Raw genomic sequence first — 13,330 nt, 5'->3', positions numbered from 1 at the left:
TTCTTTACCTTATTTTCTATTCCAGGTGTCTCTGGATCCAAGATTATCGATGGATATGAAGTCACCCCCCATAGCCGACCCTACATGGTCCAACTGTTAATTACTGCAGGAGGCAAACGAGGCGGCTGTGGTGCGTTCCTCATTACACAGAATGTGCTGCTGACAGCTGCTCATTGCCAAGGAGAGTAAGTTTCTTTACAGTGTTATGAAGGCTGCTGGAAAATCAGAGAAAAGGCAACTGATTCAATATGCTGCCTTTATTGACCAAAATATAAGTGCATAGATACTCAAATAGGAAGCCAACAAATAAAAGGAGAACATCCAAATATACATGTCAAAATGGCAGTAGAGCTGCTGTTTGTCGTTCACTTTCAGTTGCCCACCACCAGTTTTGGAGAACGTTCCTTTTAACAGTAACTCAGTTAAGTTATACAGTACTTCCAAAAAAAGTTACTAAATATCTTAAATGGTTAATTTTTTAAAAATCTAATGCATTACAAACAGCACATCACTTTTGCACTACATTTTCTTACTTTTTTCATTTGTTATTAGATCTGAAACCCCTGAACCTTCATAAAACTGACCAAAAATGCAGCCAAATCATATCATATCCATTCTTTTAGAAATACTGTAGCACCCCTGGGTCCATACCTGAGAGGGACATGCTCCACAAGTGGTTGAGGGACCCATCTGAGAGGGTGGGCATACCTGGAGAAACCAAGTGCAGCTCCCTGAGAAACACAGATGGGGGCACAGACACATCACTTGCTGCACATTTTGATCATGTCTTTGTGCTGCTAGAGCCCATCAATGTCTTGCCTTATACACCCAGTGTTACTGAAATGATTACTGGCTCCTTGTGACCCAAAACTGGATCTATTAAATTCACCGCTCAGCACAGATACGATTAAATGTATGCTTATTTACGTTTCTTCATTTTTGTTCACTTGAATGAACACTGCATATTGTGCAGAAGTTGGTGAGGTGCGTGTGTGCATAATGTTAATCTGACAGCAGCAGCGAACATCTTTGTGAAAAAAGGCAATACTTCTGTCATATAACACAGTAAAGTATTTATTTATTTATTTATGTATTTTTGGAGTGGCAGGAATAACCTTCAGTAGTATTGCAATAACTCATTTTGATTGTTTTTTAAAGTAACATGTATTTTTACTTCAAGAAAATAAGTAATGCCTTTGTTTACTTTAAAAAATAATATGACAACATAACACATGTTACTTTTAACGTGTTAATCTAAACACTACTCACCAGAGTACCTGTAGCTGCATTTCTTCGAGGTTTTCAAAATTTTTCACAAAAAATTCCATAGTCCAAGTATCTTCAATTTTTAAACTTTAGTGAAATTTAATTTTAAAGCAGGTCATAGAAAATAAAGAAATAAAAGAGATGTCTCCCCCCTCTTCTTCTCCTTCTTTGGCCAACAGTAGCCAAATTTCCGCCAACAGAACTATTGGTGGCTGTTGTTAATCTGGGCTTCGACTGATCTGTTTTATTTTCCATATATTGATCTAGCCAAATTTTACACCGGATGCCCTTCCTGAAGTAACTCTCGCCATTTATCTGGCTTGGGACTGGCACGAAGAAACACTCTGGTTTGTGCATCCCCGGTGGCTGGGTTATTTAAGGCCTATGTATTAATAGAATACTCACCATTTACAAATATTCTGACAGTGAATGAAACAATCATCAAATTATACCAAACCAGCTGTAATTATGAACATATTCAAACTAAAGGACTTCTAGGTCATTTATCGATAATTTTTTATGTTCACATTAAGTACATCAGGTTCATAAATTCCGAAAGTCAACTTTATTTTTTTCTTTTACTTTAGCTGAAGAACTTCAAACATAAAGGCCTTCTGGACGGTGTTATTTAACATTATAAAATTAAGGACTATTTGCTTGACTTGAATAAATTTTGAAAAATATTTAATATGGTGAAAGTCTTTGTGTGCAAGTAAAAAAAAAATAAGTTGGTGGTTGGGCATTTGTTAACCTGTACTCCATAATGTGAACATAAAAGTGTTTTGATAAATGGTCCTGCTCTTCTTTCATTTGAATCTATTTATTCAGAATGTGAACCACAGAGACTGAGTTTCCAGTGAGTGTCCACAGAGAAAAAGGGGAATACCTTTTAATACTTAAAGTGATATGCTTTATTATTTACTAATCAGCAAACTCAAAAGCATATGCAGTAACAGACATATGTAATTACAAATGTTTGGTGGGTAATGGGTAAGAACACAGACATACATTCTGGGAGATTGCCTTAGAATCTTCCATATTAACCATTGTGTCCAGTCACCTTAAACTCTACTGTACAGCAAAGCCAAGTACACAATACAATACAATACAGTTTATTTTTGTATAGCCCAAAATCACACAGGAAGTGCCGCAATGGGCTTTAACAGGCCCTGCCTTTTGACAGCCCCCCAGCCTTGACACTCTGAGAAGACAAGGAAAAACTCCCAATAAAACCTTGTAGGAAAATGGAAGAAACCTCCGGAAAGGCAGTTCAAAGAGAGACCCCTTTCCAGGTAGGTTGGGCGTGCAGTAGGTGTCAAAAGTAGGGGGTCAATACAATACAATATACACAACAGAACAATTCCTTAAGACAGCATAATAAAAATTTTAGAATTACGGTTTAACAGTAGATGATATGACATAATTAGGTTTGGATATTTTTAGAGTCCTGAGACCTCATCCATCTAGCTGCATCTCCATTTGGCCATGCCACGGCTGAAACATTGCTCCGATGAAAGGACCCCTCTTTCCCATGATTCCTGTGATCCTCCATCAGGGATGACTTTACCTTTGGCAGGCAAACAACTTGGCAGGTGGGCCGTGGCACCAATGGCCACATTTGGGTACCGAGAAAAGAAACAGAATAGGTGAGGGTTAGTATTCAAATATAATTATCATGTTACTTATGTTATAGTGCTAATGACTAACAACAGAGATGCAGTCTGTACAGCTAATCAGCAGCTCTAGTCAGGATATGCTAAACTGAAGTAGTGAGTCTTCAGCCGGGATTTAAAGGCTGAGACCGAGGGGGCATCTCTTATGGAAGCAGGAAGACCATTCCACAGTTTAGGGGCCCTGTAACTAAAAGCTCGACCTCCCACTGTTATTTTATTAATCCTTGGAATCCTAAGCAGACCGGCATCTTGAGATCTTAATGTGCGCTCAGGTTTGTAAGTCATGATAAGTTCAGACAAGTCATTTGACCATTCTGAAAACAAAGACTGTGCCACAGTTATGTAAGCCTTTGCAGATCAGTAGTATTCTGATGAAGTGTGATGTGGCTCTCTGACTCCTGGGAATGTGCAGTTGGTGTAATAAACTTGACATTGATGTCAGAAAATATTTAAAGGGATTCAACAGGGGTGTTGTGTGGAAATGGAAAAATTGACAGTGCTTTAAAATGTGCATTTATCATACTTTATATTTAACCATAGATGCCTCATTTTATTTTGTAATTAAGAAAAGATATGAATGGGTTTTGGAGAGCATATCTGGAGGTATCCTGATGAAGAGCTCTTTATAGGGAGAGCACTTCGTTCAGGATCTCTGTTGGTGGTTGAAGTAATTTCTCGTATTTTCTTCCTCCTTTCACCACTTTCAACCATAGGCGCATCACAGCAATACTGGGTAGTCATAACCTTAACAACAATGAAGCTTCCAGGCAGGAAATAGCTGTGAGCAGGATGATCCCCCACGAATTGTATGATAGCCAGACCAACCAAAATGATATCATGTTGCTGCAGGTGAGCATCCCATCAAACATTGAGATGTTAGCAGAACCCCACTTACTGTCCATGACACACCACTTGGACATTTCCCCTACTCCATTTTCTTATCCTTTAATAACTTAAAACCTTTTAAAATGTACTGTTTGGCAGGTGCATGTATATATCAACATAATCATACATGAAAGTTCACCCTGTTGAAAGGCACTATAAATAACAGTATATCATGTTGACACACCTTTACAATGGTTTTACAGGTTTTACAGGTGCATTATTGTCACAGGGTACAGTGATATTCTTACTTACATGTGGTGATCAACTCTGAAGCTGTGCACACTCACCATGTTGACATGAGAGGTGAGATTTGCCTCAAAACTTTAGTTTACGTTGTCACTGTGACACTGGCATTGTTCTATCTTGAAGGCTGATGGGGAACCAGAGGCACAGGAATCTTTACATAGACGTCCTGTCAATTTTACTTAAAATATTGTGGCAACCATCAAAATCACGATATTTGTCAGTAAAATGGCAATTTGGAAAAGACACAAAATATATCTAGGTATAAGAAAAGAAAAGTAAAATGAAATATTAATATCAAAAATTGATTATGTGATCAAAAAACATTTATATACACTCAGGCCTTCAGAAATTAGTGTCCAAATGTGAATAAAAACAACCCTGTCCAAAGTAATGAAAACCAAAGTCTCTTATGTCTGCTGGGGAATATTCTCAGACGCTGAATCAGGAGCAGTATTTAAATATTATTAGTTGTAAGCTTTGTGTCTTTTGATGACTTGCCTGCTACTTTTGAAGAGTTGGTTGACACTCTTAGTCCAGAGCTAGAGCTGTCCAAGTCAAGATATTCCAGCATATGGGCAGCATTTGAGACTTTCCTGGGCACATTTCACATAATGTGGCACTTTAATGGCCCAGTTCAGTTAGACTAATATTTACTTGCTTTATTATTTTCACTCCATGTGTGCATAATGTTTCTCTTCACATTACATCTTTTTCATTGTCAGTTTTGTTTTACAACATTTTTATTAATAAAAAACATATTTTCAGTAAATAAAACTTTATTTTTATTATTATTATTATTTTATTATTATTTTAATTAAAATCTTTTTAATGGTAAAACCATTATTCATTGAAATATCCTAGATGAAATTATACAGTATGTTTACTTGTACTGTATATTTAATAGGGAAATTAGGGTTAAACCCAAATGGGTTTTATCTCTAAATATTTATTATTATCAAGGGGGTTTACTTGATTCTAAGTGTTCTTTTTATCAGTAAGTTGGTTTTTTGTTACTTTAAATGTCTAAATATTATTTAAATATTATGTTGCTGTGCACATTTGTCACTCTGAGCTTTATTTGGTGTATTGAGCCATCAATTCAATATTCAAACTATTAAAGCATAAGCAGGCAACATGATTTGCCTGGGATGTCAGGATTTGACACTGTTTTATTTTTCGTTTAAATGTTTCCTTGGTAAGTCAAAATGATTTATACATCAGTTTGGAAGTGTATGAGTTCTAGTAATCCAGTGTTCACATTTCCTTTTTATTTCAATGCCTGCACTTTCTGCTTGTCCAAGTTCAACCTAAAAACCAGAGTATAATTATTGCCTGTTAAAAGGTTCTCTAGTCACAAATTCAGATCTCTACATCCACCACCATCCTGTTCAGTTCAATACCAAATTGGAGTGAAGGGAACTCGCTTTCATCGGTTTTATCTCTCACCCCCAAGAAAAAATCTCACATAAATGTCCTTGAATCAAATATGAGTACTGAAAGGCTGTTGAGGAAAATTTTTGAAGATGGCCTTGTAGCTTGATAAGCGATGTTAGAAGTGAGTTATTGTCCTTGTGGTGCTTGGTACGTGTCCAGAATCATTTTGATGATGCTGATGAGATGGGGCTAGTGAAGGAACACCTGCACTTGAGACATTTAGTATCATAGCCAACATAGTTAAGATGGTGGTTGTAGTCAAGATGTTACAATAACGCTGTCTGTAATCAGCATAATGATATTTTGATAGACTACAGATTTGCTTTTATTTTTCTTTTCTTTCTTAATTTTTATACTACTGACTGTAATTTTTGTTTGGAACAGCTGGAACGGAAAGTCATGATAACACCAGAGGTGCAGACCATCAAATTTTCAACAGATTGTGCAGACATCTGGCCTGGAATGACCTGCTCGGTGGCAGGATGGGGTTGTACTTTCACAGGTGGACCAGTCAGTAATGTGCTCAGAGAAGTGGACGTGACCATCCAGAAAATCTGCCGATCTGAACAATGCTACAAAATGAGGAGGGGACAGTATTCTGTGCAATGGGCCCTGGAATCAAGGGGGTTTGTTTGGTAGGTGTATCTTGCAGAGTGAAATTTACCTCTACTTTCTTCTGTTTCTTTATTAATAATTCCTGAGTGCTTGAAAAAGGGCTAAGCCAACGACTCATCGCAATCATCTTTCTTTTAGGGAGACTCGGGAGACCCGCTTGTCACTAGGAACAAATTGAACGAGACTTTAGCTGTGGGCATCGTATCTTTTGGAATACTGAATATTGTGAAACTCCTAAACTGAGAATGTCTACACTAATATCTGCATGTTTTGGCCTTGGATTCAAAGCAAATTCAATGGTATTGCTGCTGAGTGATCTGAAGATGAGCCATTCAGTGCCAATGTGCCCTCATCTATCACCCGGCAATCACTGAAGAGAGAAAGAGAAGGGGAAAGAAAGTGCTCACTATGGGCTAAAGGTGGTGCTTTCCAGCAGTAAAGGACACTAGCAGTCCTAATCGCTTTGCAGCTTCAATAAATTCAGTTGTCAAACAAGAGTAGCCTCTGTGTTCTCTGCCTCTGTAGGGACGTGAAACGTTTTGTGCCGAGCTCTGAATTTATACCATTCTCACCCACAAGTAGAAGGCTGACAGGTTAATGCTGATCTAAAGGACCTGAAATAAAAAGCCAAAGGTTGGTCCTGCAGTTGTTGAATATCATGGCATTTATAAAACTATATATAAAAGAGACAAGGCATATATCTAAACACTTAAGCACAAAATTTAACCAAATGCATAGGTAATAAATAATTAATGAAAAAACAATATTGCAAACATATGTACAATAATGGTACTTACATTGTAGACGATCACAATAAAATACATGTAAACCTGGGATAAGACTCTGGTTAAACGTGAGAGTAGAGTTTGCTTGTAAGTAAAGTAAATATTTCACTGTACTCAATACATTTCACAATAATGACCATATAACTAATAATTATATCTTAATAATGACAATAACGATGAGTGGAGCACTCACCTGGGCAAATGACACTGTATGGCATAGACAGAGAGACCAGAAAGAACTCAGCTGCAATAGAGGACCTTTGGAAAAGCAGAGTGTTGAATATTTGACTGGCAATCCTTGAAGCCTATTGCGCCCATTGCAAAAAGCTGTATTAAGCCCACAATTATTATTATTATTATTATTATTATTATTATTATTATTATTATTATTATTATTATTATTATTATTATTATAACAAAGGGCTGGCTTGTGGCATTGACCTCACAAGTGAGTGGCGTGCATGAGCAGGCATTTATGTATATGTCTTTGGAGAAACTACTTCCTATATCCTTACCCCAAGATGTGGTGATGCCAGCCTGTGTGGTTAGTGATGAATATCTAAAGCCATTCTTATTTTCTCAGTAAAATGCAGAGAGGGGACCTTCTTCTTCTGTCCCAATCATAGGTGTAAATTGGATTGACACACACAGAGGTGATAGCTCATGTGTCAATATAAAGGTTATATTGAAGGTGACACATCCTTATTGAACAAGAAGCAGCAAGTGGAGAAGTTACCCCCTGGGGTCTATGTTGGAACTGTTCAGTTTGTTAATGTGCATAATGAATTTTAGATTAAGGTACAGATGATAAGCAAGAGGAGACTGGAGATGAACAACATTCGATATAATTAATAAATGCATGAAGATGAAGACCGCCCCCTGTACAAAGAAAGAAGTGTAATTAGCAGTAAGTGAGACAATTAATGCATGGAGCTAAATGACACCTGGACATATCTAAGAGTCAAGTCAAGTCAAATAGCTTTTATATTGTCGTTTCAACCCTATACAGTTATCACAGTACATAGTGAAAGAAAACAATGCTCTTCTGGAACCAAGGTGCTACATGGAACACAGGACTATATACACATTTCAGCATAAAGTGCATATGTGCAAGCATGTGCAAACATTTTAGGACAGTGCAAAGACAGACAATGGTACAAACAAAGGGCCAACCACTAAATATTTATGCAAACAGGATACTGTAAGTAGGAAGATGGTAACAATAGAATCATAAATAAAATAATAAATATAAAGACATCTCCTCCTCGAACTACCACCTTATCATGGTTGTGGGGTTTGCGTGTCCCAGTGATCCTAGCAGCTCTGTTGTCCGGGTTTTATGCCCTTGGTAGGGTCACCCAAGGCAAACTGGTCCTAGGTGAGGATGAGACAAAGAGCAGTTCAACAGATCTTCTATGATGAATAAAAAATTTGGACTGCGTTTTCCCTTGCCCGGACGCAGGTCACCGTGGCCCCACTCTGGAGCCAGGCCTGTAAGTGGGGCTCGATGGCGAGCGCCTGGTGGCCGGACCTGCACCCATGGGGCTCGGCCGGCCACATCCCGAAGAGGCAACATGGATCCCCCTTCTGATGGGCTCACCACCTATGGGAGAGTCCAAGGAGGTCAGGTGCAGTGTGAGTTGGGTGGTGGCCAAAGGCGGGGACCTTGGCGGTCCGATCCTCGGCTACAGAAGCTGGCTCTCGGGACGTGGAATGTCACCTCTCTGAAGGGGATGGAGCATGAGCTAGTGTGTGAGGTCGAGAGGTTCTGGCAAGATTTTCACCTCAACGCACAGCTTGGACTCTGGAACCAATCTCCTTGAGAGGGGCTGGACTCTCTACCACTATGGAGTTTCCACCAGTAGTAAGCATCGAGGGGGTGTGGGCATACTTATTGCCCTCCAACTTGGAGCCTGTACATTGGGGTTTACCCCGGTGGACGAGGGTAGCCTCCCTCTGCCTTCGGGTAGGGGCGGGTCCTGACTGTTGTTTGTGCGTATGTTTGTGGGTACTAGAGAGCATACCTTCTGTGAACTCCCTCACTACTGGGAGAATTCAATGTTCACGTGGGCAATGACAGTGAAACCTGGAAGGGAGTGATTGGGAGGAATGGCCCCCCCGATCTGAACCTGGCGGTGTTTTGTTATTGGACTTCTGTGCTCATCACAGATTGTCCATAATGAGCAGAATGTTCAAGCATAGGGGTTTTCATATGTGCACTTGGCACCAGGACACCCTAGGCCTCAGTTCGATGATCGACTTTGTGGTCGTGTCATCGGACTTTCGGCCACATGTCTTGGACACTTTCGGGTGAAGAGAGGGGCGAGCTGTCAACTGATCACCACCTGGTGGTGAGTTGTCTTCGATGGTGGGGGAGGATGCCGGTTAGGCCTGGTAGGCCTAAACGTGTTATGAGGGCCTGCTGGGAATGTCTGGCAGAGTCCCCTGTTAGAAGTAGCTTCAACTCCCGCCTCCGGCAGAACTTCGACCAGTTACCAAAGGAGTTAGGGGACATTGATTCCGAATGGGCCATGTTCCGTGCCTCTATTGTTAAGGTGACTGACGGGAGCTGTGGCCGTCAGGTGGTCGGTGCCTGTCATGGCAGCAATATCCGAACCAGTTTGTGGACACCGGCGGTTAGGGATGCCGTCAAGCTGAAGAAAGAGTCCTACCGGACCCTTTTTTCCTGTGGGACTATGGAGGCAGTTAATAGGTACCGGCAGGCCAAGAGGAATGCGGCTTCGGAGGTTACTGAGTGCCCTCTCAGGGTTGGGGGAGAGATCCTGTCGCAAGTGGAAGAGTTCAAGTATCTCAGGGTCTTGTTCACAAGTGAGGGAAGAATGGAGTTTGAGATCGACAGGCGGATCGGTGCGGCAAGACTCTCAATTTACCAGTTGATCTACGTTCCTCATAATGATATTTTGATAGACTACAGATTAGCTTTTATTTTTCTTTTCTTTCTTAATTTTTATACTACTGACTGTAATTTTTGTTTGGAACAGCTGGAACGGAAAGTCATGATAACACCAGAGGTGCAGACCATCAAATTTTCAACAGATTGTGCAGACATCTGGCCTGGAATGACCTGCTCGGTGGCAGGATGGGGTTGTACTTTCATAAGTGGACGAGGCAGTAATGTGCTCAGAGAAGTGGACGTGACCATCCAGAATATCTGCCGATCTGAACAATGCTACAACCTGAGTAGGGGGACAGTATTCTGTGCAATGGGCCCTGGAATCAAGGCGGCTTGTGAGGTAGGTGTATCTTGCAGAGTGAAATTTACCTCTACTTTCTTCTGTTTCTTTATTAATAATTCCTGAGTGCTTGAAAAAGGGCTAAGCCAACGACTCATTCAATCATCTTTCTTTTAGGGAGACTCGGGAGGCCCGCTTGTCACTAGGAACAAATTGAACGAGACTTTAGCTGTGGGCATCGTATCTTTTGGGAATACTGAATATTGTGTAACTCCTAAACCTGAGAATGTCTACACCAATATCTGCATGTTTTGGCCTTGGATTCAAAGCAAATTCAATGGTATTGCTGCTGAGTGATCTAAAGATGAGCCATTCAGTGCCAATGTGCCCTCATCTATCACCTGGCAATCACTGAAGAGAGAAAGAGAAGGGGAAAGAAAGAGCTCACTATGGGCTAAAGGTGGTGCTTTCCAGCAGCAAAGGACACTAGCAGTCCTAATCGCTTTGCAGCTTCAATAAATTCAGTTGTCAAACAAGAGTAGCCTCTGTGTTCTCTGCATCTGTAGGGACATAAAACGTTTTGTGTCGAGCTCTGAATTTATACCATTCTCATCCACAAGTAGAAGGCTGATAGGTTAATGTTGATCTAAAGGACCTGAAATAAAAAGCCAAAGGGTCGTCCTGCAGTTGTTGAATATCATGGCGTTTATATAACTATATATAAAAGAGACAAGGCACATATCTAAACACTTAAGCACAAAATGTAACCAAATGCATAGGTAATAAATAATTAATGAAAAAACAATATTGCAAACATATGTACAATAATGGTACTTACATTGTAGAAGATCACAATAAAATACATGTAAACCTGGGATGAGACTCTGGTTAAACGTAAGAGTGGAATTTGCTTGTAAGTAAAGTAAATATTTCACTGTACTCAATACATTTCACAATAATGACCATATAACTAATAATTATATCTTAATAATGACAATAACGATGAGTGGAGCACTCACCTGGGCAAATGACACTGTATGGCATAGACAGAGAGACCAGAAAGAACTCAGCTGCAATAGAGGACCTTTGGAAAAGCAGAGTGTTGAATATTTGACTGGCAATCCTTGAAGCCTATTGCGCCCATTGCAAAAAGCTGTATTAAGCCCACAATTATTATTATTATTATTATTATTATTATTATTATTATTATTATTATTATTATTATTATTATTATTATAACAAAGGGCTGGCTTGTGGCATTGACCTCACAAGTGAGTGGCGTGCATGAGCAGGCATTTATGTATATGTCTTTGGAGAAACTACTTCCTATATCCTTACCCCAAGATGTGGTGATGCCAGCCTGTGTGGTTAGTGATGAATATCTAAAGCCATTCTTATTTTCTCAGTAAAATGCAGAGAGGGGACCTTCTTCTTCTGTCCCAATCATAGGTGTAAATTGGATTGACACGCACAGAGGTGATAGCTCATGTGTCAATATAAAGGTTATATTGAAGGTGACACATCCTTATTGAACAAGAAGCAGCAAGTGGAGAAGTTACCCCCTGGGGTCTATGTTGGAACTGTTCAGTTTGTTAATGTGCATAATGGATTTTAGATTAAGGTACAGATGATAAGCAAGAGGAGACTGGAGACGAACAACATTCGATATAATTAATAAATGCATGAAGATGAAGACCGCCCCCTGTACAAAGAAAGAAGTGTAATTAGCAGTAAGTGAGACAATTAATGCATGGAGCTAAATGACACCTGGACATATCTAAGAGTCAAGTCAAGTCAAATAGCTTTTATATTGTCGTTTCAACCCTATACAGTTATCACAGTACATAGTGAAAGAAAACAATGCTCTTCTGGAACCAAGGTGCTACATGGAACACAGGACTATATACACATTTCAGCATAAAGTGCATATGTGCAAGCATGTGCAAACATTTTAGGACAGTGCAAAGACAGACAATGGTACAAACAAAGGGCCAACCACTAAATATTTATGCAAACAGGATACTGTAAGTAGGAAGATGGTAACAATAGAATCATAAATAAAATAATAAATATAAAGACATCTCCTCCTCGAACTACCACCTTATCATGGTTGTGGGGTTTGCGTGTCCCAGTGATCCTAGCAGCTCTGTTGTCCGGGTTTTATGCCCTTGGTAGGGTCACCCAAGGCAAACTGGTCCTAGGTGAGGGATGAGACAAAGATCAGTTCAACAGATCTTCTATGATGAATAAAAAATTTGGACTGCGTTTTCCCTTGCCCGGACGCAGGTCACCGTGGCCCCACTCTGGAGCCAGGCCTGTAAGTGGGGCTCGATGGCGAGCGCCTGGTGGCCGGACCTGCACCCATGGGGCTCGGCCGGCCACATCCCGAAGAGGCAACATGGATCCCCCTTCTGATGGGCTCACCACCTATGGGAGAGTCCAAGGAGGTCAGGTGCAGTGTGAGTTGGGTGGTGGCCAAAGGCGGGGACCTTGGCGGTCCGATCCTCGGCTACAGAAGCTGGCTCTCGGGACGTGGAATGTCACCTCTCTGAAGGGGATGGAGCATGAGCTAGTGTGTGAGGTCGAGAGGTTCTGGCAAGATTTTCACCTCAACGCACAGCTTGGACTCTGGAACCAATCTCCTTGAGAGGGGCTGGACTCTCTACCACTATGGAGTTTCCACCAGTAGTAAGCATCGAGGGGGTGTGGGCATACTTATTGCCCTCCAACTTGGAGCCTGTACATTGGGGTTTACCCCGGTGGACGAGAGGGTAGCCTCCCTCTGCCTTCGGGTAGGGGGACGGGTCCTGACTGTTGTTTGTGCGTATGTTTGTGGGTACTAGAGAGCATACCTTCTGTGAACTCCCTCGTACTACTGGGAGAATTCAATGTTCACGTGGGCAATGACAGTGAAACCTGGAAGGGAGTGATTGGGAGGAATGGCCCCCCCGATCTGAACCTGAGCGGTGTTTTGTTATTGGACTTCTGTGCTCATCACAGATTGTCCATAATGAGCAGAATGTTCAAGCATAGGGGTTTTCATATGTGCACTTGGCACCAGGACACCCTAGGCCTCAGTTCGATGATCGACTTTGTGGTCGTGTCATCGGACTTTCGGCCACATGTCTTGGACACTCGGGTGAAGAGAGGGGCGGAGCTGTCAACTGATCACCACCTGGTGGTGAGTTGTCTTCGATGGTGGGGGAGGATGCCGGTTAGGCCTGGTAGGCCT

General features: G+C 41.0%; 2 protein-coding genes across 2 annotated transcripts in view; both read left to right on the top strand.

Annotated features, from left to right (window-relative positions):
* Window positions 1–6,616, top strand: part of LOC120538255 (duodenase-1-like) — an 8,582-nt gene extending 1,966 nt beyond the window's left edge. Inside the window, exons 2-5 of the mRNA XM_039767708.1 lie at window positions 26–185; window positions 3,653–3,788; window positions 5,889–6,139; window positions 6,258–6,616. Of these exons, the coding sequence (XP_039623642.1) occupies window positions 26–185; window positions 3,653–3,788; window positions 5,889–6,139; window positions 6,258–6,297 (587 nt within the window). The 3' untranslated portion in view covers window positions 6,298–6,616. The remainder of the gene's footprint in view (window positions 1–25; window positions 186–3,652; window positions 3,789–5,888; window positions 6,140–6,257) is intronic.
* A 2,819-nt stretch (window positions 6,617–9,435) lies between these two features.
* Window positions 9,436–10,636, top strand: LOC120538254 (granzyme H-like). The gene is made up of 3 exons (XM_039767707.1): window positions 9,436–9,672; window positions 9,907–10,158; window positions 10,276–10,636. The coding sequence occupies exons 1-3, from the start codon at window positions 9,436–9,438 to the stop codon at window positions 10,453–10,455; spliced, it is 669 nt and encodes a 222-aa protein (XP_039623641.1). The 3' UTR covers window positions 10,456–10,636.
* The last annotated feature ends 2,694 nt before the right edge of the window (window positions 10,637–13,330 follow it).

The sequence above is a fragment of the Polypterus senegalus genome, chromosome 10 (assembly GCF_016835505.1).
Source record: "Polypterus senegalus isolate Bchr_013 chromosome 10, ASM1683550v1, whole genome shotgun sequence".
Taxonomy (NCBI): Eukaryota; Metazoa; Chordata; class Cladistia; order Polypteriformes; family Polypteridae; genus Polypterus; species Polypterus senegalus.
This window is presented reverse-complemented; position numbering and strand designations above follow the sequence as displayed.